Source organism: Lontra canadensis, unplaced genomic scaffold (genome assembly GCF_010015895.1).
Source record: "Lontra canadensis isolate GAN:19392208 unplaced genomic scaffold, GSC_riverotter_1.0 scaffold131, whole genome shotgun sequence".
NCBI classification, from domain to species: domain Eukaryota; kingdom Metazoa; phylum Chordata; class Mammalia; order Carnivora; family Mustelidae; genus Lontra; species Lontra canadensis.
In genome coordinates, this window is record NW_022631125.1 from 3,299,096 (window position 1) to 3,325,523 (window position 26,428).

Here is a 26,428-nt window from a genome sequence, read left to right on the forward strand (position 1 = left end):
TCCCCAGCATCCCTCCAACTCCCTTCAAGAAAAAAATTACCTCTTCCCTTGCAAATGCTAGAATAAATAATGCTAGATTAAATATAGCACTTATCACTCATATTGTGAGTGGCTATTACAGGTCTGTTTCCCCAGGGCAAGGACTGTGCCTTATTAGCCACTGGCTAATACAATACTTTTTACATTGTAAGTACTCAATAAATGTTGGTAGAAGGTCATGAAAAGATCCAGATAGATTAAAATTTGCACTCAGAATTCTATACATGAATAAAATAGTCTAGTGACTATTGAAGATGGGATCAAATTCTAGAATCAAAAGTTCCCAAGTTGACTGCCTGGTCATTGAAGACATTAATTTATGGTCCATGAGTGGAAGCACATCTGCGGAAATCAGCTAGTGTAAGGTGGCCTTTGTAAAATACTAAACCCATGGGGAAGTCTTTGGTAACCAAAATCATTACCTCAGGGAGGCACAAAGTAAAATAAACGATGAACTTCATCAATTTCCTGTCACAACTCAAAGCTGGGAGGCCCTCGCTTTCAGATTCTCCTATGCCAAAGATCATTCCTTCCCAGTGGTCACAGAGAATGAAAATACAACAACAAAACAACAAAATAGAACAAAACAGAACCCATATTTCATATTTGCTTTTCTCTGCCCCTTTCTCTGAATGTCCAAGGAAGCAGGGCTGGAAAAGCATGGCGCCAAGATTCTCAGCTACATTGACGTAAGGCCTCCATTGAGGTGGAAAGCAGCAGTTCAGAGGTTTGCCTCCAGGAACCCTGGGGCAAAACAGCCAGGGTTCCACAGCTCTCTCTTCTTAGTTCCTGGTTTCCCTGGCTTCAGACAGACCTCAGAGAGCATGGGGGGAGCTACACCTTGTCAACCATCTTCTCTGGTACATAACTGGATTTATAAGCAACAAACAGATTTGGGGGAGCCATTTACTTTCACAGATACAGGAAGTATCCCTGAAACAACCGGAAGGAGGTTTAACATCAGGCCAAACTGTAAATTTAGCTTCTTAGAACTTAAGTGCATTTAGAAGTGTGTATGTTAAGTGTGGGTTTTTCACTTTCAAAATGCCATTTTTTTTTCACCTAAGTCTTGTGTTCTGGAGAGCTCGTCAGTCAGGAATATAATTTACTCAAACAAAAATCTTTAGAGCAGCAGTTCACAAAGTTTGTTGTGTTTAAAAGTCACCTGGGGAACTTGTTAAATATACAGAATCCAGAGTACTACCCCCAGGGATATGAATTCAGTAGTTAGCTTGTATCTCCAGAAACCTGCATTTTTAATAAGCTCCCCAGGAGGTTCTGATGAAGTGGCCCCCAGAGCACACTTTGGAAAACACTGTGAGTTATCTTCAGCTATTTCCTTGACTAATAAGCTAATTATCAACATTCTCTAAACTTTTTATCACAATACTCCCTCACCCTTAAAAAACCAGCATTTTCTTTGCTTCCTGTTATACCACCTACATTGCTCCATCTGCCCTTCTGGGCCATGGATAGGTTCAGACACACCCACCTGCAGCTAGCTGCCATGACCACGCAGAACATACAGGTGACCCTTGAACAACACAGGTCTATGTAGACGCAGATTATTGTCCTTGCTGTATTAGAAAGGCGGTATCCTATAAGGAATTACTTGGTCATCCACTTCTCAGTGTATATTCACTTCCTTGGTGATTTCTTCTAGTATCAAATCTTTAACTACCATCTACATGCCAATGACTTCCAAACTTCTATCTTTAACTTAGACCTTTCTCCCAAACCCTAGGTACATATAAATACATCTATTTGTTATATATATATATATATATCTCTTATATTTTGTATTTAGGAGACATCTCACACTTCACTTGTGCCCAAACTGAAGTTCTGTGCTTGCTCCAAACCTGTTCTACCTACAGTCTTTCCCATCTTGGTAGACAGCAATTCTATCCTTCCACTTGCTCAGACTGAAACCTTGGGAGTCATTCTTAATGCCTCTCTGGTTTCAGACCTCATGTCCAAATCTGTCACGGAATCCTGTTAGCTCAAACTTCAAAAACAGTTCCAGAATCTGCTACATCTCATCATTTCCATGGCACCCACCAGGATCAGAGCCATCGTAACTTTTCTCTTGGATGGCTGTGGCAGACTCTGGAATAGCGCTTGCTGCCACCATTGCCCTTCGGCTGTCTACTGACAACAGGGCCACTGGAGTGATTGCTTTAATATGCAAATCAGATCAAGTCACTCCCCCTGCTCTGATTTTCCAAGGAGTCCTCTTATCACTCAAAGTCAAAAGAACCCTTACAATGATCTGCAAGGCCCTATGGCATCTGAGCCCCTATTACCTCTTCTGTCTTCTCTGCCCTCTACCCTCATCTTCTATCTATGTCAACCTGCTCCTTGCTCAGGGAGGGCCCTTACACCAACTGGTCCTTCAGCCCAGAACATATTTCTTCCCTTTTGTAAAGCCCATCCAGACCATGCTCTTTTTAAAAATGAAACCAGGGGTACGCCTCAGCCTCAACCTGCCAGTTCCTCTTTATTCTTCTCATAGCAACTTATTACCTGCTTGACTTCGTCCATGGTACTTAACACCTTCTCCGTACTTATAGAATGCCCTTCTCTGTTAGCCGTGGTGTGCGCTGTCTGCCTCCCCCAGCTAGACTGTAAGTTCTAGGAGAGTAGGGGTGCATGTCTGTTCTGTTCAATGACAAATCCCAAGCCTGTAGATCAGGGCTTGGCACACAGGAAGGTGCCCTGTGTTTACGGACCAGGACAATGAATGGATCGCTCAGGGCTACATACCCACTGAAAACCTCAAAAACAGCGGGAGCTATACTCTCGGGGTTGGAAGAGACATGAAGTCTTAATGATGAGAAAATAACTTCCTTCCCTTCTGGGACAAAATATTTTAACGAGCCCCAAGCATGCAGCCAGTGCTGTTCTCACTCTGAGGGAAGCAGTAAAGCCAGTCCCTGCCCTGAAGGACCTCTTGATCTAGGGGGACACCACGATTCCACGAACAAGTAATTGCCACACACCGCGAATCGTACAGGCTCTGGGGAAAGAAAGGTCAACTCCAGGAGTTAGACTTCTCTGGTTTCAAATCCCAGCTCAACTACAAATGAGCTGGGAGAGCCTGGGCAAATGGCATAAAATCTCTGACCCTCAGTTCCCTCGTGTGAAGAATGGGTACGATGATGTTACTTATTTCATGGGGTTGTTTTGAGGAATACATGAGATCAAGTATTATAAAGTACTTAGCATACCATAATCGCAAATTGCTTATCAGCAGTAGTAATATTATTATTATTATTATTATTACAACTACAAGAGGTATGACCAGCAGAGTACTGTGGGCACACAGAGAACAAAGTAACTAATTCCACCAGTGCAGGGAGAAAGATACTATTCTGGTTCTCCCAAATCAGACTAGACAATCTGCCCAGCAGGCCACCACAGTGAATTTTTACCCAGAAAATAAAGGCCTTCATTCCATCAAAAACCTCATATGCTCTAATTTGGAACTATTTCCTCCTCCAGAGAATCAAAGTAGATCACCAGTAACCTCATACAATGATTAGCACCCAGGAGATTTCTAACAGCAACATACATATAATCGACACACGTCACACACAACTACACATCTCAATTCCCATTTTATTTGCATAAAGAAACTGTCTTTTACATGCTTTGTGGGACCGTCTTCCCTAGGTTCTCACAGTTTTAAAACCTTGAGTTATTCAAACTCATGTGTAAGTCTCCAGCTGAATGTGCCAGTTACTATGGAAACAAGGTCACTGTGTGGGAGGAGCTTGAAGGAAGTATATTCCTGGCTCAGAGTCAGCAGTGGACAGAAAGAAACAAAATTAGACACATTTGTGCCTGTGCCACCGTCGTCCAGTCCTGACAGCAGGACGAGAACGTGGAATGCTGTCTACGGTCCATGCTCTGTGGGCAAGTCGATGCGGTGTAGACAGAAAGAGAGAGACTAAGGCAGCTACCCACAAGGAGCTGTTTTCCCCCTGGGTTCCAGAAGCAACACCCTAGATCATATTTCATCTTGTTTACTTATAAGAAAAATTCCCTCTCCTTTTACAATAGGGACATTCTTCTTGCCCGCCTCCTTCGGGTGGCTGCCCTAAAAAACAGCAGTTAGTGAAAAGTATCCATCAGAAGTCCTGCCCTGAAACCTCACGGTAAACTCTGTTATCCATAAGGAGGATGGCGTATGAGTAGGTATCCCCCTGATGTGATTGAAAGCAGTGGTTCTCAAAGTCTGGTGCATATCAGAACCCCCTGGAAGGCTGGTTAAAACACAGTAAGGAGTCCTACCACCCCCCAGAGTTTCTGCCTTAGTAGGTCTAGGATGAGGCACAAGAATTAGTGTTTCTAACCAGTGTGGGGACCACACTTTGAGTAGCATCTATTCTAGCACTTAAAAAAAACAAAACAAAACAAAACAAAAAAAAAAACCAGAACCCTAAAGTACTTCAAAATAAAGGATTGGCTTTTTAAAAAAAGATTTTATTTTTACGTTATCTCTACACCCAGCATGGAACTCAAACCTACAACCCTGAGATCAAGAGTCACAGGCTCCACCGGCTGAGCCAGCCAGGTGCCCCAAAGATTATTTCTTTAAAGTTGGCAAAGGCAACTTTGCATGTCATGGGGAAGACAACCTTTTTGACATTCTATACAATTCTTCATGTATTTTTGTCATTTTTACAAGCACGGCAAAACGATTATTTTCTCTATGTCAAAATGGTTCTACGATTGCATCTGATCCCATCAAATTTTATATCAAATTCAGGATGCTATCTTTTTCATCTCCTTCTCCTGGTCTTACTACATGTTCCTTTATCATTTTCCTCTACCGGTTCTCCGGACTCACTACTCCCCTCATGCAGGACTTCAATGGTTAGCCCACATCCTATTCAAAAATCTGCAACATTTTCCCGCCATTTTTCCCCCAACTTCTTTCTCGCGGGCCTCATCTCCCTGAAGAAGTAAAAAAGTGGCCATGGGCAGTGCCCACATTCTACACACATGATGGAGTGGGAGATTTTTCCTTGTATATATTAGGAAAAGTTTTGAAAGTCCATATTTTGAAATTATATTTGGCCATGGGAGCAATCTACGGTTACTAAACTCAGCCAAACTTCTCAAAGGAAAACAACATCAGTCGTCAAATAAAAGTCTGAAAAATACTTCAGAGTCACTAAAGCCTTGAGACCAAGGGTAGGCAAACTACAGCGTGTGGATCAAATATGGCCAGCCACCCGGTTTTGCATGGGCTGTGAGCTAAGAATGGTTTTCATGTTTTTCAGTGGGTGAAAACATCAAGAAGATATTATTTTGTGATATGCAAAAATTATATGAAATCCAATGTCAGTGTCCATACACAAAGTTTTATTGGAACCAGTCATACCTTTGTTTATGGACTCTACAGATGCTTTCACATTATGGTGACAGAACTGGATGGTTCTAAAAGAGGCCCTATGGTCTTCAAAGCCAAAAATATTTAGTATCTGACTCTTCCAGACAAATTTTGCTGACCCCTACTCTATACCACTTCCAAGGGATCATCTTGAGGAGATATATGTAAGGAAAGGCAACATCAATTGGGGGTAATATAACTTTAGGGGCTTCTAGCTGACTCGTTAAAATAATCACTCAAGTGCACACTTCAGCAGCACTTATACTAAAGTTGGAACAATACAGAGATGAGTGTGTCTGCTGCGTCATTAGGATAACAAGCAAATTCATGGAGTGTTCTCTAGTTTCAGAAAATAAAAATAAAAAATAATAAAAGAAAATAACCACTTGGTGGTAGAGAAAAGGGAACCTTCACGCACTATTGGTGGAAACGTGAAGTGGAGGCAGCCACTCTGGGAAACGGTATGGAGGTTCCTCAAAAAATTAAAACCACCATATGATCCAGCCATTCCACTTCTGGATATATATTCAGAGAAAATTAAATCACTAACTTGAAAGAATACCCACACCCTCGGGTTTACTGCGTTATGCACAACAGCCAAGACATAGAAGCAACCTAAGTGTCCAGTGACAGGCGGATGGGTACAGGTGTATGTACACACACTGGAATATTATCCAACTATACAAAAGGAGGAAATCCCGCCATTTGCAACAACATGGATGGACCTCGAGGGCATTATGCTCAGTGAAATAAGTCAGAGAAAGACAAATACTGTATGATCTCACTTACGTGTGGAATCTCAAAAAACCAAACACACAGAAACAGATCAGATTGGTGGTTGCCAGAGCTCGGGGGGTTGAGGGTGGGTAAAACGGGTAGAGGGGATCAAAAGGTACAAAATTCCAGTCATAAGATCAGTAAGTCCTAGGGATGTAATAATGTACAACAGGGTGTATGTAGTTAACAATACTCTATTGTATATTGAAAAGTTACTGAGGGACCAGATCTTAAAAGTTCTCATCACAGAAGAAAAAAAAAAAAATGTAACTATGGGAGATGACTTACATGAACTAATCTTCCAGTGGTCGTCATTTTTACAAAATGTATATGTATCCAATCATTATGTTGCACACCTTTAAATTATATAATGTTGGGGCGCCTGGGTGGCTCAGTCGGTTAAGCGTCTGCCTTTGGCTCAGGTCATAACCCCAGGGTCCTGGGAATGAGTCCCACATCGGGTTCCTTGCTCAGCAGGAAGCCTGTGTCTCCCCCCTGCCTGCCCCTCCCCCTGCTTGTGTGCACACTCTCTCTCTCTGATAAATAAATAAAATCTTTTTTAAAAATTATACAATATTATATGTCAAGTATACTTCAATAAAACTGGGAAAAAATAAAATAACCACTCAACGAAGAACCTCTTAATACTTGCATGTTAATCAGTGTCATTAAAAAGCTATAATGTGATGTTCCTGAACTCTTAATTACATGAGCTGAGTGTCTTATGTTCCGCCCTGAGGACTATGGTATAAACCCTGAACACATTTGGGAAAGATCAGACTGAAGTCATGGTTCCCTCAAGCACCTGTCTTTTGCCACGAACTTCCTGAAGTTCTTCTGATGAGGTGTGGGCCTGAGGCCTATGCAGGAGCGGAGAGAATCCTCTTCAGAACCAAAGCCAGTATAAGGTGGAAATTTCCTTTCTATTTTTGGAGGAGGTGGAGCCTTGCACAGAATCGAGGTGAAGTTCTCTATAACAAAACAAAGGCGAACGAAACATCAATATTTTTTTTTTGCCCTGATTGTGGCTGTTTTGAAAGGTTTGTTATGTTTTCAAGATGGACATGGAGATCTTTGTGGACTATTTTAAACTCTTTCAAACAAAACACAGCAAAATCCTGGGAGGGTAGGTTTCATTTGTGTTTACAAAAACCACAGAACTCACTCAATAATCGCCATTGGTTCGAAAGAAAGAAAAAAAAAAGAAACTGTCTATGTCGAATAAGTAAACATTTATTTTTGTCATCACACCCCCATGTCTGACTATTTTTCATTCTTCCCTGATTGTTCCAGTGATATGAAAATTCAAACTTGGAACTTTTTGCCACCCATCCCCTGTTTTAACCTGCAGCTTAGGCCCCTCCTGCCCAGTCAACACTCACTCTTCAAATTCCTTTCCAAACAGGACTAACTCCTGTTTTGCCTCTACCTTCCCCATGCGCTGTCCTTTCCTCCTGCATCCAACTTTTTAAGGCCTCTCTCTTTCCTCCAACTCAACCCCAGGCCATGGCACTTCCCCATCTAGTGACAAAACAAAACCAAAACTGCTCACCAGCCACCGCTCCGGGTTGCGCTTGTGACTGCCCAAGAAGACTACAATGAAAAGACTACCAAGTCTTTTCTACCAAGAAAAGACTAAAATGTGATGAAGCAAAAACAAAAACAAAATAAAATAAAACAAAACAAAAAACAAAAACACACACATAAATAAAACTGAAAACAAACAAATACACAAAACTTTAAAGCTAACCCCTGCTTACTCGCTCACAGGGGGTGTTACATGGAAATACCACTGATTTTCTTTCTGTACTTTTTATCTGTGAGGAAGGAGAGATGGACAGAGAGCTTTGGACATATCTGTAACACCCTGGCAGCTTTCAGGCCCTCATTTGTGAAGCTGTAGAATGTCTGAGAAGCAAGTGTGCTCTCCAGAGGGAAGAGACGGTTGAACTGAGAGCTCCAAGTCACTTACTTGTATTTGTCCCACCACAAACGGCAAAGAAAATGCCAGGATCTTTCCGAAAGCAAAACACAACAAGAAAACAACTCATGCAATCTAACTTCTACTCCTTCCCCAAGCTCTCATATCCCAGAGGTAGTGCCATTTGGGACTCAGAGTAGTTCCATATAAGCAATGATTTCCTTTTCCACTGTCAAAGTCCTAGCAGAGGCAAGAGTACAGATTTAGAGCACACCTCTATCGCTGAAAATGTGCATCAATTTGTCATTCAACGCAACCTAACTCTTAAAATTGAGGGATTTTTTTTTTTAAACAGATGGATCAAAAGGCTAAGGGTCTGCAGCTATTTCTAACTTTGATTTGAAGACATTTTCAACTTTCACATTTCCTTAGACTTCCTTATTCCTCAGCTTTGTGTGAAATCCCCTCAAGCATGATCCCCAAAAGAGTACTGTTCTATCCTAACAGAAACCGTTCACAGAAGACACACTGGCAGAGAGAACGCCATCAGAGCTTTCTCACTGGCTCACTGAGAGCCAGCAGCCAGGCAGCCAGTACAGAAGTGACAGCGAGCCTCTCCTATTGCTATTTTTGTGGCAATTAAAATCTGGGTGATAAAGAGGAAAGTTCAGATCTTGGGATTAGGCGGAACTGCAGTAGACCCTATTGTTGCTAACCATGAAATCAAACATGCCACTGAGTGGTACCGTCATTTCAGGGAAAGGACCAGAGGCTGGCAGGGAAAGCTCAGTGTGATTATTAGAAAACTGGGGCATGATCCGCTTCTCTTAACAGGGGACACATCCATATGGACAACTCTCCGTACTAATCTGAAGAGTGTAACCGAAAGAGGATGCATACTGAATCACAAAGTAATTAAGAATGCATTCTATACCTCCTCCCAAATTACAGGTTTTATAACAGCCTTGTTTTCTCAACTACATAATTTTTGCAACAGATTTAAGTAACAAAAGAACCAAGTTAGAGCTTTCCTCTGCACCCACAGTGCCATCTAGTGTATAAACGCCAAGGACGGTTCCACTCCACCTTGCCTGACTTTTTGTCCCGCGTCCGTCTTTCTGGATACTCTGACCCAAGAGCTCATGTCTCTGGGTAATTGTGTACCTTCACAAGGCTTGGGACTTGCCCGTGAATATGCTTCATGTCTTTGGTGTTCCAACATCCTAGCATCCTGCATGTTTCAGGTATTAAAAACTATTTGTTGGATACATGAAAAATGACACGTTTTTGTACACAGCATCTTCCCAAATATCTTCTTCAACGGCCCTCTCCTGAACCCTGGGACACATCTGGCTTTCCAATGGTCTGATTCCTCTAATTCCAAGTGACTCGCACAAACATATATACTGAATGTCCAGCTGTGATTAACTAGATTCCAACAAATTTGCAGAAAAGTGATATGTTTCTCAAATGAATCTTAATGACACTTTACAGTCATTTTCTATGTCATTTTCTCAGTTGGAAACTATGCTGGAAAAAGCCTTCGATCACCTCAAAGCTCATCTTGTATGTTCTAGTAACCACATATGGACTCACATTTGGGGAGGCCTGAAGCTTACATAATTTGGGAGAAGCTCTTCAATACAAAGAATGCCAAATTATGAAGACAAAGTCAGGTCCACGGCCTTGGAACTGGGGCTCCTGCAAAGGAAGAACCCTAAAGCTCGAGCTTCATGAACATCAAAGCAAATCCCCCTCTGCTTGTACAATACCCAGGTCAACTAATTTGCATGGGATGTTCATTTCTGGGTCAAATCATTAGTGAATCGCATACTTTTGAGCTGTAGCTAGAAAATCCTTGGGGACCATCGATTCCTCAATCCACTGGACTTCACAGGGGAAGACAAAGGGATAAAACTGTTCCACCCATTAAGGTCATATCGTGCAACCAGAAGCAAAGTCTACTACATTGTTGTAGCCTGGGATGGCTCATCTGCTCACATGACTATTAAATTCCCCATCTTGGATGTCCCACTGCTTCCTGCACCAGGAGTTCAGAGTTGATCAACAGTCCAGAAGTAATACTGCAAAATTAAAGATGGTTTAACAACTGTGCTCATCCTTCATGTCAGTACAGTCTCGGAAATATTCAAGAGCAATGGGGAATGGCTGGTCTTTTACTTGTTGGTTGTCCCAGCTCCTAAGAATGGATGACCAGCAAGTCCTCCTATAGCAAAGAAATAACCCAAGGCAGGAAATTCTAGGTAAGAGCTGTTTCCATTCAAGTCCCTGTTCCTTCAGTGAAAGAAACACATGCTGGAGCCCCTGGAGCCTTTTCTAACCTTTATGCTACAGGAAAGTCCAACAGGCCTCCATCTGCCAGTCCGTGTTCATCCACACGAAATAATGAGGGAGCGACATGCTACCACCCAGCAGGTGAGCCAGGGCTGGCGGGATGGCCAAGCTGCCTGGTGGGGTAGTCACACTGGAGTGTTTTGTGCAAGAAGTCGACGGAATTGCTTTCTCCTTAGAATCCTTAAATGCACAGAAGAATCTTCTCTTTTTAGGAGGCAAATTGGGTTTTACACCAGGGTACAAATAGCTCTTGGAAAAAAGCACCTGAGGCTGCATTTACCAATGTCCCCTCTGGCTTCCTCTTAGGAGGTCCCTGGTTGTGTGGTAAGCACTTGCCAGCTCCTTCCTGTGGGGCTGCGGAGCAGAGACACTACGCATTCTACCGACCACAGTTATTGACATGGAAGGAAAGCTGACCTCGGGTATGGGCAGGACCTTGTTCAGGTCTAAGCTCCCAAAATCCTGAAGTACAGTGTATAGAATTTGGTCTTACGAATTTGGAGAAGCAGAATGAATTATCAACCAAATGAAAATGTCAGAAGTAACGGTATCCAAGTAACATGAAGCATCTTAATTTAACCTTACCAAAAAGTCAGAAAAGGCAATGTAAAGATTATCAGAGAACACGGATTCACAACCCACCCACCCCCGCCCCCGCTGCATCGTGGATATAATTTGTAGTCATTACTTACATTAAGTACACTGTTGTTACTCAAGAAATGTTGTGTAATAATAGTGTCTGTTAAATGGGATATTTTAACATATGTTATGAGAAATATAAAAAGTCAGCATGACTATAAAATGCATCATAATTTTGCATTTGCATAATTTTCTGTTTAAACGCATAATGCTCGTGTTATATTAGCTTTAAAGGCACAAACTGTTTTTTTTTTTTTTACATAATACATAATCCTATAGAGTGAACAAAAGAAGTGAGCAGAAAGAAATTAAGCGCTAGGGCTCCACGGAAACGGACCATGGGTCACCTGAAGCAGATCCATACAGAGTACACCAGTGAATTCATTCTGCCTCGGCAAGTTCCCTGCCAACATGTTAAGAAACTAACAGTGTCCCATGTCTCACCAGCACCATGTCCATTTTACAAAATGCCACCTTCAGAGTCTCAAAATTAAGCTGACAGACAAACACCAACCAGATGTTGGGCTCCAGGTCGAAGGGATCCTAGGATGGTTTGGAAACTTTGCCCCATCCTTTACACGAAGATAATCATTCAGTGGGACAGAAGTCAGTGTTTTTGGTTAACTCATCTTTTATATATATATATTTCAAATTTTAAGTAGCCAACACTGAAGATTTATTGGCTTTAAATAGGCACCAACATTTATAAAAAAACAAATCTCTGGGGCACCTGGGTGGCTCAGTGGGTTAAAGCCTCTGCCTTCAGCTCTGGTCATGATCACAGGGTCCTGGGATTGAGCCCAGCATTGGGCTCTCTGCTCAGCAGGGAGCCTGCTTCCCCCTCTCTCTCTCTCTGCCTGCCTCTCTGCCTACTTGTGATTTCTGTCAAATAAATAAATAAAATCTTAAAAAAAAAAACAACAAAAAACAAATTCTCCTACACAAAGACCTATGGGCCACTAGACACTTCCTACAATAGCCACCACATGCACTATCCTGGATGCCTCTTGCTCACAGTCCCCAAAACCAATATGCCCAATGGTGTCCACAGACGAGGAAGAATGTTGAGAGACCCCACCAATTTGGCCCCACAGGGCCCACACATTTTGCCTAGTCGGGCATTGCAGCTGCAGTGGAACAAATTCCCTTAATGTACTGAAGAGTGAAATTCAATGTCCTTTTTTGTTCCAATGCTTTGTGTGTGGTACGTGCCTTCTCCCATGAGATATGAATTCCCAGGAGGAAGGGCACCTGGTGGCTGTTGCTTAAGTATCTGACTCTTGGTTTCAGCTCAGGTCCTGATCTCAGGGTCTTGGGACTGAACCCCGCATCGGGCTCTGCACTGAGTGTGAAGCCTGCTTGAGATTCTCTCTCCCTCCTCTCTGCATCTGCCCCCTACCCAGCTCTCTCTAAATAAATAAATAAATAAATAAATAAAATCTTTAAAGAGAAAGAAAGAAAGAGATTCCCAGGAGGCTGGGAATACTCCACAATGGAACACCGAGACCTGTGAGGTGCTCGTCTCATTCTAGAGAAAAAGCACCTTGTCTTCTAGAAAGCTGTGGTTGCTTCTGGCCTCCATCTCCTCCCTCAGGGAAGTGTGCTCACAAGAACACTCCAAGGTTCGGAAAGGCATGCAGGAGTAAGCACTCCTACCCCAGCCAGATCCCAGCCTGGGAGGTCAGCAACTCCCGCCACCCCCACTTAGCCTAGCGCCAGCAGGTACCTGGAACAGGGCCCAGGAAGGGGGCAGAGCTGGCTGGCAGGTTTCACAAATGAGGGGTTTGTTTTTCAGTTCTCGTATCAGATCCTCTGCCTGCTTCTGTCATTCTCATAACACCATCCAATGTGCTATAGGTTTCCACTCTCCTTCCAGCCCAAGAAACTCTTTAACTCTGTAGCTCCTAAGTCCTACTACAATAACCTGTGCCCAGTAGGTTCTTAATAAATCACATGTCTTCATTCTGAACTGAACTCATCTGAATAGAACGGATACCCAAGAAGAGAGAAAGCTGGAAACGTAGCCAGGCTTCACCAGCAAAGGTAGAGCAAACTGACACAAGAGAATTCCCCAGAAAACTCAAGAAGCAGTATAACCATTGTAGTAAGCAAGAATTCAGTGAAAAGAAAAGCATTCAGATTCCCATTTCAGTTGCTCGACCAGAAAACACTGACCCCATATTGCAGTAAGGCAGGGGGCTGGCTATAAAGGAAAACCGAAGCCTCTGGCAGCAGGCAGGCAAGTTCAAATCTCAGCTCACCCCTCACTCACTGCACAACCTCTGACAAGTGAGCCGCTTCCAAGCCTCAGTTTCTTTACCTCAAAAATGGAGGTAATGAGCCTAGAATCATTGTTAGGAATAAGGAAGCCAACGAACGCCCAACAGAGAGCAAATGCTCCATAAATGGTAGCGATTATGAGCTTAGACTTTCAAACCCAAAAGTAAAATCTTACGTAGGGGACAAAGATTCCAAGTTTTAAAATGTATTTTCTAATGGACATATGTTTCGCTTACCAATTCCATATTTTGTCTTATAATAAGTCTTCGTGAATTCATCACAGTCACAAAGCAGCACTTTCCTTCCCCACACGTTGATGGTGGCTCCTATGAACAGGTCATCATCTTTATAAAACTCTTGATCTACTTTTCCTAGCTAATAAAAACAAAGGAACAAAGTGTGGGCACCACAGACCCTCCAAAGAGGTAGGAATCCGTTCCCAAAAGAAACATAATTGCAAAACCAAACCAAACCAAAACAAAACAAAAACCCACCCCTCAATTGTATTATTTACAATAAGATTTTAAAAACCAAGCCAAAACAAGCGGTCGGTGTTAACATTTGGAAACTCCTTATACACACACTTAAGCATGTTCCACGTGGACAGACAGCGATGTGTTGCATGTGCATTTATATAGTCATTAACTTCATTCATAGTCAATCCCCCAAGACAATCTGTGACTCCTTGCACATGTCAGGTTCCAGGAGAGCCACACTGGGAAGAGCAACAAAAAGTGAGGCTCCTTACCTTGTATTTATCCAACAGGTAGCCTTTGACTCGGTTCTCTCCCAAGCCACTGTACACATTAAGAACTGTTCGATCTGTTATCTGGCCTGGCTGATAGACTCCAGGTGGGCCGTACTAGAAGAGAGAATGCAAACAAAGTGTGGTGGATGGCCTACTAAACACAGCGCCGGGAAGGGTGAGGGGCTCAACTGGGAAATACGCATTGTATGTGAAGGGGCGCGAACACGCCACCCCAAAATATGTCTCTTGGGTGTACTGATTATTTTGAGCTGGTTATTTTTAAGAAACGGCAGGCACAGGAAAAGCTGAGTACCAATTATCCTTCTGTATAAAAAAAATGTACATCTATAAAGAAATCTCCGTTTGTAAGAGTGTCTCCCTCTGTGTACCATGAAAAGAAAGAAGACTCGTACTCTCTAAAACCTCTGATTAATGGAAAAGACAACATAAATCTACATAACCTTCCTCTTGTTTACTGTGCTTTTCTCCTTGACCCCCTATAACTGGCCTTCTTCCCACCTCCCCTGGCAGTTTGTTCCATCTTTAAGAGAAGATGATGTTTAAGATGGTAGCTTTGGCCATTTCAGGGAGTTACTCCATTTTCCTTTCCTTACAGGAGGTATGCAGGTAATTAAATGCTTGTTGGTTTTTCTCCTGTTAATCTGTTATTCTGGGTGTGGCGGGGGGCATGGTCTCAGGCAAGAACCTAGAATAGAAGGGCAGAGAGAAATGTAGCTATCCTCTCGCTAACACAGTTCTTCTCGGCCATCACACTCCATGTACCTCTCTCTATACTTCCACACCCATCCTTCAAGGCCCTGATCAAGGCCCATTATTCCCCTGACCCTTCCCATGCTCCTGGCCTGTCCCCAGTCCACACCTCCATAGCACCTACCACAGGATTAAAGCAGCCCTTGTGGTTCTGTAAATGCCTCATTGGCAGACATCTTTTCTCTGCACTCAACTACAAAATGCCCTGAGGAAGAAACCGTGCCCTGCCGTCTTTACTCAGCTTAGCATCCTGCCCAATCCTGAGCTCGGGAAGCACTAGCTGGCAGTGAGACAGAGGCAGCGTGGCGAGGCACAAGAACAACAGAGCACAGTCAGCCTTTACCAGAAACTGTGGCCCGAAGCGACCCTCGATGCTCCTCGGTTCCGTGCACTGGGGGTGGTCCCAGCAGTTGCGGGAGCCGCAGGAAATCTCCTAACTCACTTATGCAAATTGATAGTGATCAGTTTCTCAAATCATATACAGATGAGAAATCTGAATCATCCCTGATACGTGCGACATAAAATGCCAAGTTCAAATGTGTGAATTTAGGAGTTGTAGGGTGCAAGTAAGCCACGTAACAGAAAACCAGTGCAGCTGGAGTACATTCTGTCTTCGCCGCTTACTAGCTATAGGACTTGGAGCCAGATATTTACCTTCTGGAAACTTCAGTTTTGTCATCTAACTGCGATAATAGTACTGATTCCTTGCTTTCTCAAAGGATGTTTGAGTGTCAGGAGAATACCTACTGCTATTTTCTCTCTCCCCCGTGAGAACGTAAGTTCCACGAATCGGGACTTAATCCATTTTCTTTCACACTGTAACCTCAGAGCCCGCACACAGTTGACACTTGATAAATATTTGCTGAATGAATGAATAAATGAATCAAATGATGTCAAGACACACTGCAAATGTCAGGTGCGTCATTATTATTTTATAATTAGTATATCAGTCAGAGCCATTCTAAAATAGTTAAAAACTATTTTAACCAGGAACGCCTGGGTGGCTCAGTCGGTTAAGCATCTGCCTTCAGCTCCCGTCATGATCTCTGGATCGTAGGACTGAGCCTGGCCTTAAGCTCCCAGCTCAGCGGGGAGTCTGTTTCTCCCTCTCCCTCTGCCCTTCCCGCTCCCAAGCACATACTTGCACATGCGCTCTCTCACTCTCACTATCTCTCTCAAATAAATAAATTTTAAAAATATTTTTAAAAAAGTATTTTATCCAAATAACAAATGAAACATAACACAGAACTGTGAAAAGGATTTTATGTTTTTATGTGTCCTTATAGTGTTTTTAGGCTCTTAGTGGGTGTCTTTTACTATACTATCCTTTTACAGTTACTTCCAGAGGGAAGCTTTGTTACCAGCATTTTAGAGATAGGGAAATACACTCAGAGAAGTGACGTGACTTCCTGAAGGTCAGACAGCTTTTAAGTGGGAGACCCCTAATTCTAACCCAGGTCTTCTCTCTCTGTGCTGTTTCTGCTGCACCCAAGTTACATTAGCTCTCACATGGCCGTGAATGTGTAGAGATCAGTCTCACAACTCTCTTTTAATAGTAACAAAATGTAAAAGCTGTCATTGACGCTAGCCAATGGCTAGTTGGTGACTGATGGCTACTCTTCTAAGAGTCACTCTTGTACATACGCTTATAGGAGTGTGTGTGTGTGTGTGTGTGTGTGTGTGCATGTATGTGTGCACGTGTGTGTGTGTGTATTTGTACATTCACAACATAGACCAAAACCATGCAACTTCCTCAGTAGAATATAGAGGTCAGAGGCCAGTGCCCTACCCAAGGGCATGAGCAACTGTTTTTTAAATTATTTTTTAAGACTTATTTTTTTATTGGTGAGAGGGTAGAGGAAGAGAGACCCTCAAGAAGACCTCTGCACTGAGTGGAGGACCCCAAGATTATGACCTGAGTTGAAATCAAGAGTCATACACTCAGTTGACTGCGCCCCCCAGGCACTCCACAAGCAATTCTAACTAGAGAGTCTTTCACATTCAGAAGACTGATTACGAACTCTGTAATAAATATGTGCTTTCTCTTACATTTGACTTTCTTCCTTTACTTGCCTTAATTAAACCCCAAATATTCCTACCTCAATTGTCATATCCTCTATAGTACTTTCACAGATATATCTTAGGAGAGAGCACAAAATCAAGCTTTTCTAGACACCTGTACTAACATATGGTGACTGATACCTGGGCCTGACATTCCAGACAGGGAGTGACGAGAGTCTTTGAGGTCACAGGCAAATGTGGAAAGGGGTTCTGTGTCCGCTGCTCACCTTAGGGAGCTTTCTTCTCTGGAGGAACAAGGACATAGCATCCCGGCCTGAGTTGTGTGGTATCACTTCTTTGACTTCAATGGTATCATCAGACAGAAAGTAATGCAGAATGAGTTCCCTACGGTCCCCAAACAGCGAGGCGGAGTCGTCCCACAGGCAGAAAAAACGTAACACCTTCCTATCGTATTCAAGGAACTGTTTCAGGGTGTCAAAGGACTCATAGGGACGTAAGGGGTCCATGCAGTCTAGAGTCTGAAAACAGAAAAAAAAAAGTCAAGAACAGCACTTCTACGCAACCACTTCTGAGACGCAAGCTATCAGAGAATGTAAAGATATCTTGCCCATTGACTATGACGGGATATTTATTTTTTTTAAGTGTCAACACGCTAATGACATACATGTAGATACACCTACAGCAAGTTTTCACCTTAAAAATACAGACAATCAAGTAGTAGAAATCATTTAAGATCAAACAGTAATCTGAAACACTAAAATACACTTCGTGATGTCTTTGAAAACTGGCTTTTTTCTGGGACTTAAAATGGTTAAGAACACACAAAACTAACATGTGGTGACAGAAATTAAAATGGTAATTTCCTCTCTGGGTAGGGGACTGTCCAGAAAGGGGGAGAAGGGAATTTTCTGGGGTGATGGAAATATTCCACATCTTGATTTTTGTGTCACTTTCTAAACTGCATACATTTTCCACAAAACTTGTTGATTGTATGCTTAAGATTTATACATCTGAGGGGCACCTGGGTGGCTCAGTGGTTTAAGCCTCTGCCTTCGGCTCAGGTCATGATCTCAGGGTTCTGGGATCGAGCCCTGCATCAGGCTCTCTGCTTCCCTCTCTCTCTCTGCCTGCCTCTCTGCCTACTTATGATCTCTCTCTGTCAAATAAATAAATTTCAAAAAAAATAAAGATTTATACATCTGAGCATATGTTAATTTTATCTCAACCCCCCATAAAACCTGTTGTCTTTTCACTGAGAATTCATATCTGTATATCCTCATTCATCCAAAGATTTTTGTAAAAGTAAAAGGGAAGAAACATAGTCCCAGTTTTATTTTGCTTCTAAGCTTTTCCTATCGAGGATCTGGAAGGGCATGGAAACAGGAGCAGAGCAAATGGAGAACTTCCCCAGCCGCACAGAATGGCTGTGCGGGTTCTGTTCCTCAGCCCAGGTATCCCCACTTCTGCAGGTTTCCTGGTGGAGCTCTATTTGCATGTTCTCAGCCCTGTCTTGGAGCAAAATTGCTCCCACTCTATCTGCTGTAGCGAAACAGAATCGTTATATAAAGGAGCGCTCAGTGGCAAGGGAGAAGTAGTCCCGTATCAGTTTATGTGATCGTATTTGTCCATTCTCAAAACTCTGTATCTGTCTGGGGCAGTCTGGGGGACACCTACTCCAAGATTGCAGGGAGACATCATGGCCTTCCAGAGGCTCTTATCCTTCTTCCTTATCCTGGATATTTAAATGAAATTATGGGACCTCTACTTTCATTAACTGAAAAATGTTTCTTTGGCATTATAAGGCCTTTAAGAAATGCATTATTGATTATACACCTTTGGGGCTCTTTTCAGTTTAAGTTAAATTGTTTAATTTTAACTTTATATTTGAAGGCAGCAAACACTGGAGAAGTAAATGCATTAAAGTCAATATAAAATCCTCTTATTAAACTGCTAATTTTCCACAGATTGCTATATTTATTGAAGAGCTTTCTCCCTGAGGGAATAAATGCGAAAATGATTTTCCCAATCTGAAAAGAAATTAGTTAAAACATTTCTTGGCTGTTTGTGGTATGTATTCTCAGTTCCTGGCACAAAAGATTTTTTTTTTCATAAATCTATGAAATGGCACAGGGCTCTCTGTATTTAATACAATGCATCACCATCCATAATCACTATTGCATAATACCAACTGTTAGCAAACGAGCGAAGCCATATGCAAAAGGTGGTAATTCATATGGACCCGTTCTTTCAGGTTCTCTCTTCTCATTGTAGAGACTTCATGTTTATCTAGGCTCTGTCATCTAGGGCATTTGGAAAAAAATAAAAATAAACCCAAACTATAAATCTGCTCGTATGCCAATATCCACAGGTATAATTCCATAGGAACTTCACCTTAAATATTCCAGGAGCAACAAGACCTATTTCTCAGGAGGGCTGCATGCCTACAACGTTAAAGGATAACTCTGCTGGGGCCAGGAGGTGGGAAGAGATGAATGACCCTGCACACAGCTTTGAACAAGAGCTCAGAGCAGAATTAAAGGAGGATTTTATTCTAAATTTCATGTTATCTTTCTGCAAGGAAATTAATTACAAGTTTAAGAAACAACAGGAATGAGACTAAACTGATCTATAGGGATAGAAGTGAGAACAGTGGTTACCTCTCCCTGGGTGGGAAGAGTGATTGATTAGAAAAAGCCAAGAGGGAAGTTTCTGGGGCGATGGACATGTTCTGTATCTCGATTTGGACTGCGGATTACATGGGCATATGCATTTGTGAAGACTCATTCAACTGCGTGCTTCATTTCTGTGTATTTTACTCTAACCATACTTCCATAAAAAAAGAGAATGACAATAACGAAATTCTGGGTAGTCAGCAAAAGATTTGAACTGAAGTCCTCATAAAGAAGACTGGCTGGGTATGTGACCTTCCACCTGACAACCTGCCCTTCTGCGTGTTCAGATTCTTCTGTAAAAAAACACAAAATTCGGGCCAAGGGATCATTAAAAAAAAAAGACAACTTTAGAAAGACAACAATACTACTACAAACACTGTTCCTGCCTCCCTATACTAACTGGGGTCAGACTTGGAAGACAAACATCCTTTTACAATGGGGTACATCAGAATCATGGCCCTCTCCATTCCGCTAGAATATCCCTACACCTAATGGCATCATCGCTAGAGCTGGGAGTCCTGGGGAAGAAGAAAAAAGGTATACCCAAGGTGTGGTGCAATAAATCAGTACAACAGAAGCAAACATTTTCCCAGGGTTAGGCAACCAAAATGGGGAAAGACAGGCCAGGTAAAAGTGGGCCTTAGAGCTTGTCCCATGTGGGCGGCTCATTGAAGACTCCTACTGTCTGTCTGGAAGGGAGACTCTCCATGGAGAGAAGTGGGGGTGGGAGCAGTGAGTGAGGCTTTCCTGCCCTGAGGTCAACACCTAAAGTTCCTTCCAGCCTAAAGGGGATTAAGACAACTCCAGTGACTGTGACCCCGAACATTCTTTCACGTCTGTGTCAGGAAGGCAGATACCCTTTACTGACTCTCCTTTTTGGATTCTCATTCAGAAGATACCAGCTCACAGATCTATCATCAACTCCTTACCTCTCTCCGTAACTTCATGTAAGGATCTTCTGGACACTGTCCCGGGGGGTTTAATTTGACTCCCATTTTCCTCAAAAAGTTTTTTGTAAACATATCACAGTCATAAATCTTGAATGTCCGGCCATAGAAGATGATGTCTATGTTGATATTGAAATGATGCACAGTATAAAACTGATCTTCATTAGGAGGAGGGAGTGAAATCCGATGACGCCGGATGAAAGTCCCTATGGTATGGAACCAAACACAGCTGTTTCATCAGGCGGCTAACGAAGAAAAGGTCACAGCATGTCTCTGTAACAGCCCTGAATGCCGTCCCACAACAGGGAAGTGGGCAAAGGGCTGGTTCTTGGAGGTAGCATGACTATGTTCAGACTCTGAGGGTACCTGAGGGAGCTGAGATTTCTGAGGTCCACAGGTACTGACCAATCTTGCATGTTTGTTATTAAAGTTGCCTAAGTGGTACTAAAGTACTTTAATAAAGCATAAAGACTAGGAAAGGAAGAGGGGCACAGAGAGGGTGACCTAATGGGCCAGACACTGCCATCCTGTCTTCTTCCATAACAAGCACTGAATGTGAGCACTCTAAACAAGGCACTATGACTGCAAAGCAAAGTGCTCATGAAAATGCATTCTCTCGGCTCAAAAAAAAAAAAAAAGCTTATCAGCTTCAGTATGGTAGGTGCCAGCACCATGATTTGTAGATTCTATAAGCATGAAAGACTTCATGCTGCTCCAAAACTGCATGGCATCTTCTTTGCTCTCCCAAGCTCTTCTCCCCCTACCCCCAACCACCCCTACAAAGTGATGGTTATCAGAGGCTTCATTGTTTTTGACAGCGTTCTTGTCAAAGGTTCTGGATCCCATTCTATCTTTTACTGCTAACCCTATGGTGCCCCTTCACTTCTACTCTTGAGAATATGGACCCAGGGTCCCCAAGTGGTGGTTAGCCACTGGCACTGAAAGGGTTTGCTTCCTAGATGAGCATGCGAACTACACCACACCATACCAGCCAACGTACCCAAATCCTGCTGAAATCTGTTTTCAAGAACTGTTTAGGGTTTGAGATGAGATTTTATTCTACTTGCAAACTAACAAGGCAGCCTGCCGCAGGTTCATGGATGTTGGTAGAAGGCATAGATTGCCTTGGTTAGAGATAAATTGACAGCAGTAACAGCAGCCAGAACACCAGCATGTTTCACACCAGTTTCCTGAGCCTCGATTCCCACGGGATTACCCAAGAAGGTCCGTGTAACTCCTGCCCACGTGGTGGGCTATGTTACAGGAGAGGAGCCCTAAGCTTAGGAAACCCAAGCCTTAAAATGGATAGTAAGCATTCCTGCTTTTTGTCTCATAGGGAGACATGGCCTTTATCAGACTGGACAGTAAGCATGTCTTGTCCTCCCTCTGTTCTGGAAGGAGACACCGCCTCTATCTCCCATGGCCATGAGCAAACCTCCCCTTTAACTTCAAAAGCTGTTTGCTATATAGATGTCCCTGAAGAGACAGACCAGAAAAAGAGCAGGCAGTGCCTCTACGTGCAAGATCTACCCAAATGCAAGATACCCACAGAGAATGGTCTCTCAACATCTGTGACCAACTTTGGCCTGAGAATCTACTCCAAGAGTCAAGGGAAGAAGAGAAAACGTGAGCAGAGCAAACTGAGGGTCTAATGGTTCAAATCCAAGTGGCCTGTGGGACCTCTGTATGGAAGTATTTTAGGATAATGAGGTCAAGCAATCTTGTTCCTATTTTCTATAGCACCGAGAATGGCACCTTTTCCTGACGTCTAGAAATACTTAGAAATTATTCATTGCTATTCATTACGGAAATTTAATGAGTATCTTTATGTACCAGCAACTGTGTTGAACTCTGTTCCATTTTTCTCCTCATCATCTTTTCATGCTGTTCAGGAAAATGAACTAAAATCATTTTCATCTTCTTTTCTCTGTAGCAATTTTTAATTACTTGGTACATTAAATTAAAATAATAAAGCTATAAAATTAGAACTGGCCTAGAGTATTTTTAAATGTACTACATAAAAGATGATATAATTTTACTGCAAAAAATTGTACTTCAATTAGCCTTTAATTCATGCCACTGAAAACAGTATGCAAATTATTTAATCATTCAAGATTAGACATTTAGAACAAATTGCATACTTAAACATCTATAAAAGCATGGGCATTTCAGGTATTTTCAGAAACCATTATATATCCCTTTAAAAATACTTATATTGTGACAGTTTTTAAGATATATAAAATTTATTCAACAGCCAGGAGCTTGTTCAGAAATTCCATCTACTTTGTATTTGTACTTAATTATAAAAATTCAAATAACCAAGTTGGTGCTGATTTCCGTTCAGTTCTTTGAATAAGAATCTTCTATTTTTCTAGGTGGAAAGAACCAGCCCACCTACAGAGCTTTCAAATAATAATAATCAGAATCATCATCAGAGCCCTAGGATATGCTTTCATATACATTTTTCTCATTTAATCTTCACTAATCCCATGAGGCAGATAATGCAGGAAATATAAATATTCAGTTTATGGCCGAGAAAAGCAAGGTTCGGCGTTGTTAAGTAATGTGCTCAAGGTCACGCTCTAACAAATGGCAGAAGATCCTGGACCTGGATTTTGAAGCTCGAAGTAAATACCAGCCCTTTCCAGGGTGCCCGGCTGTCTCAGTCAGAAGAGGACGTGACTCGATCTTGGGGCAGGAGTTTGAGCCCCATCTTGGGTGCAAAGACTACTTAAAAATAAACTCTTAACAAAATACATACATACCAGCATTTTCCACAGTTTGCACTGAACTATGTCTCACTGAACTACAGCCACAGATTACTTAAGTGAAGGAGAGAAGGGAGTGTTAGAGGCAAAACAGGATAGAAATAGGGAGAAGAGCTGACAGCCACCATGAAAAACAGAGAAGATGGAGCTGCTCTTCCCAAAGAACAGCCTCTCTGTTCTCTGAAGGCAATTTTCTGGAGAGGGGCACACTTGCCCACTGTAGCAACACCCCCCTCCAGGGCCAACACCTAACCCCCCCTACCCCAGAGGCCTGCATATCCCAGGCCCTCATGCTTCCTTATGTATGCTCCCACATTTTTCTTAGAGATGGTTCTCCGAAGAGGCCAGAGAAGCTCCGTCACCACTCACGGGCTGAGAAGAGAAGGCAAACCTAACTAAACAAGACAATTTTTAATAACAAGAAATCCAAAGTCACAAGGTCATGTTAATCAGAAAACTAATGTGGGCCATTTGAAATGGACAGTTGCACCTGAGAGCTTTCAATGGTGTCTTCATGGCCATCTCTCAACTGTGTCCTTTGGGGGGTCAAAAATTTCTATTTATTGATATCTGTGTGTTTATAGTCCTCCAGGATGAACGGCAGAAACTCCACCAGCAAGAATGTGATCTGGAGTATCAAAGAAATGGGCAGGATGGCACGTATTTGGCATGCATTGAAAAGAACCTGAGATCATTAATTATATAAATAAAAATAATGCTATAAAATGGAAAACCAAGAACAGAAGTACCATATCTACCCTTTAAATTTTTAAACATTTGCCTTCCTGACTGCCCCATAAAGACAATTTGGGCAGATGTCCAGGCATCGGGTGCCTGCTTTTAAGCTCCTCCTGATCTTCCTATTTTAAATCTCTCTTCCCTTTTAAAGGCCCTGCTATCTGATTATACTCTGCAAGCTTTAACTTTCTAACATATCCCTGTGGTTTAGATCAAAATGATGATATATCCATTTATGTTTAATGCATTTGCCTTTCATTCAGTTGGGACTTGCTTTAGATCTTTGCTCATACCACTAAATTTGGTTTTTAGAAATTCACCTTCCAGAATTAAGACTCCAACCTCTTACCTCTATCTTAATTTTCCATATATTTAGTTCATTTTAGTAACGCTGCAGACCTAGGATCCATCTGAGTCTAGAGACCGGTATTTCTTAGGTGAATGAAGGTTCAACTGGAATTGCCACCTGTTACTGTGTCTACTAAGTCTGTATGCTAAAAATACAAAGACTCTTCACTGGGATCAGAAACGAAAGAGTATCTTTTCCTCCTCTTGTTGTTTACAACTATTCCTTCAATCAAATAACTACTCCATTTGTATTCTTACAAAAGGTCCTCTTCGGAGTTTTGTTTTCATAAGAATAACTTTTTCCATATAGATAGCCTGACGTCGGTCTTGTAGCAAAAGAATACAAAACTTAAAATTCCACATCTCTGATCATAAGAAAGAATAATCCTATGTGCCCCCCCACACCCAGCCACTGGATGAGCCCCAAATGCACGCATGTTATGCTCTAACGTTCTCTTACATTACTGCTTTCTTGCCTCACTTTCTTTACACACCTTAGGATCTCCTCCCACATACCTCCCAACTCCACACCCTACCACTTTCCTACCCTCCATCTTATGCTGTTCCTTTTGGCTATTATGCCTTCATCATCCATCTTTATCTGGAGGAACTTCTGAGGTACCACTCAAATGTCTTCTCTGGTGGATACTGGCATTTCCTCTTCTGATCCCTCAAAGTACCTGGTATCATTTCTGATACCTGTGTTGTGTTCTAGATGTTGTCTACCACATTTCTTCTCCTCTATTCTTTCCTCCCTCCTTCTCCTTTCCTTCTTCAGCAAATATTTATTGAGTAGACACCATGCACCAAACATCTGTCTTCACAGGCCACTGACTTACCTCCACTCTGAAATTCTCCTCTTCTCCATTCAATGACCATCCCCTTCCCCAGGATCCACCCTCTGGGGTTGCCAGATTTAGCCCACTGAAATAGAAGATGCCCAGTTACATCTGAATTCTAGATAAACAGTGTATAATTTTAATATAAGTACGGCCCATGCGATATTTGGGGACATATTAAAAACTTCATTGCTTATCTGAGAATCAGATGTAGTTAGACAGCTCATATTTTCTCTGGCAACCTTATGACCACACCCCCTTCACTTTCTGGGATGCAGTACTAAGATGTAGTATATGGCCACTATGAGTGAATGACATATGAATGCCACATTTTGTGATTACATTTGCTTGGTCAGATTATCTTAGAGTATAAAAAACATATTTAAAAAGTACTACGTTGAAGGGCCAACACAAGTGCCCAGTGGAAATCAGTGTTCTTAACCAAGGACTCACTAGGAAGCAGAAGCCAGTTTATAATCTGGCCCCAGGCCTATAGAATCAGAAATTCTTGCAGCGGGCCATGGGGTTCTGATGATCGCTCTCAGCTGACAGCCACTGGTACTTCCCTCACCAGAAATTTATGGCAGGTTTCTCATCATCAGCCTATCATTTAGCATAGATTAGTTTGGATTTGGTAGCATTTGACAAACAATGATTCTTTTAGACAATTACAAGTAGAACTACTGGGATTAACCTCTGACATTCTTGGCTTGGTGTAACATTGTTTTAACTACATTCCAACAGAACAGCAACAAATTCTATACAAATGACACATCTAACCAAAAAGAGAGTGATGTTCTGGCAAGAAATAAAAGCAAGCCTTGAAGTGCGACAGTGACTTGACTTATAACGTACATAGATCTCTCTGCCAGCAAGATTCGTGAACATTAAAAATATGTTGTTCTGATTAGAAGCTGCATGTAACTGAATTCTTATTTTGGCATCATGCCTCTTTTGTTTCTGGCTTATTCCAAACTCCCCCTGCCCCCAAAAAACAAGAAAACAAAAAACAAAAAACAAACTAACTAACTAACAGGATAGGAGAGGCAGCTAAAAAGGAGGCTAATTCTTCCAGATGCACTAATTTCCGAATGATCAGTTATACAAAAGAACAAATGTATCTGACCTCCCTTTCCATCTGGAAAATACAGAAACCCCCATGG

At 42.2% G+C, this 26,428-nt stretch overlaps 1 protein-coding gene across 2 annotated transcripts in view; it reads right to left on the reverse strand.

The window, feature by feature from the left end:
- Positions 1 to 26,428, reverse strand: part of EFHC2 (EF-hand domain containing 2) — a 184,442-nt gene that overhangs the window by 79,614 nt on the left and 78,400 nt on the right. For both annotated transcript variants that reach the window (XM_032842473.1, XM_032842472.1), the window contains 5 exons: positions 20,555 to 20,778; positions 17,220 to 17,471; positions 14,161 to 14,274; positions 13,649 to 13,787; positions 7,023 to 7,188 (listed from right to left, as the gene is read on the reverse strand). In XM_032842473.1, the coding sequence (XP_032698364.1) occupies positions 7,023 to 7,188; positions 13,649 to 13,787; positions 14,161 to 14,274; positions 17,220 to 17,471; positions 20,555 to 20,778 (895 nt within the window). The remainder of the gene's footprint in view (positions 1 to 7,022; positions 7,189 to 13,648; positions 13,788 to 14,160; positions 14,275 to 17,219; positions 17,472 to 20,554; positions 20,779 to 26,428) is intronic.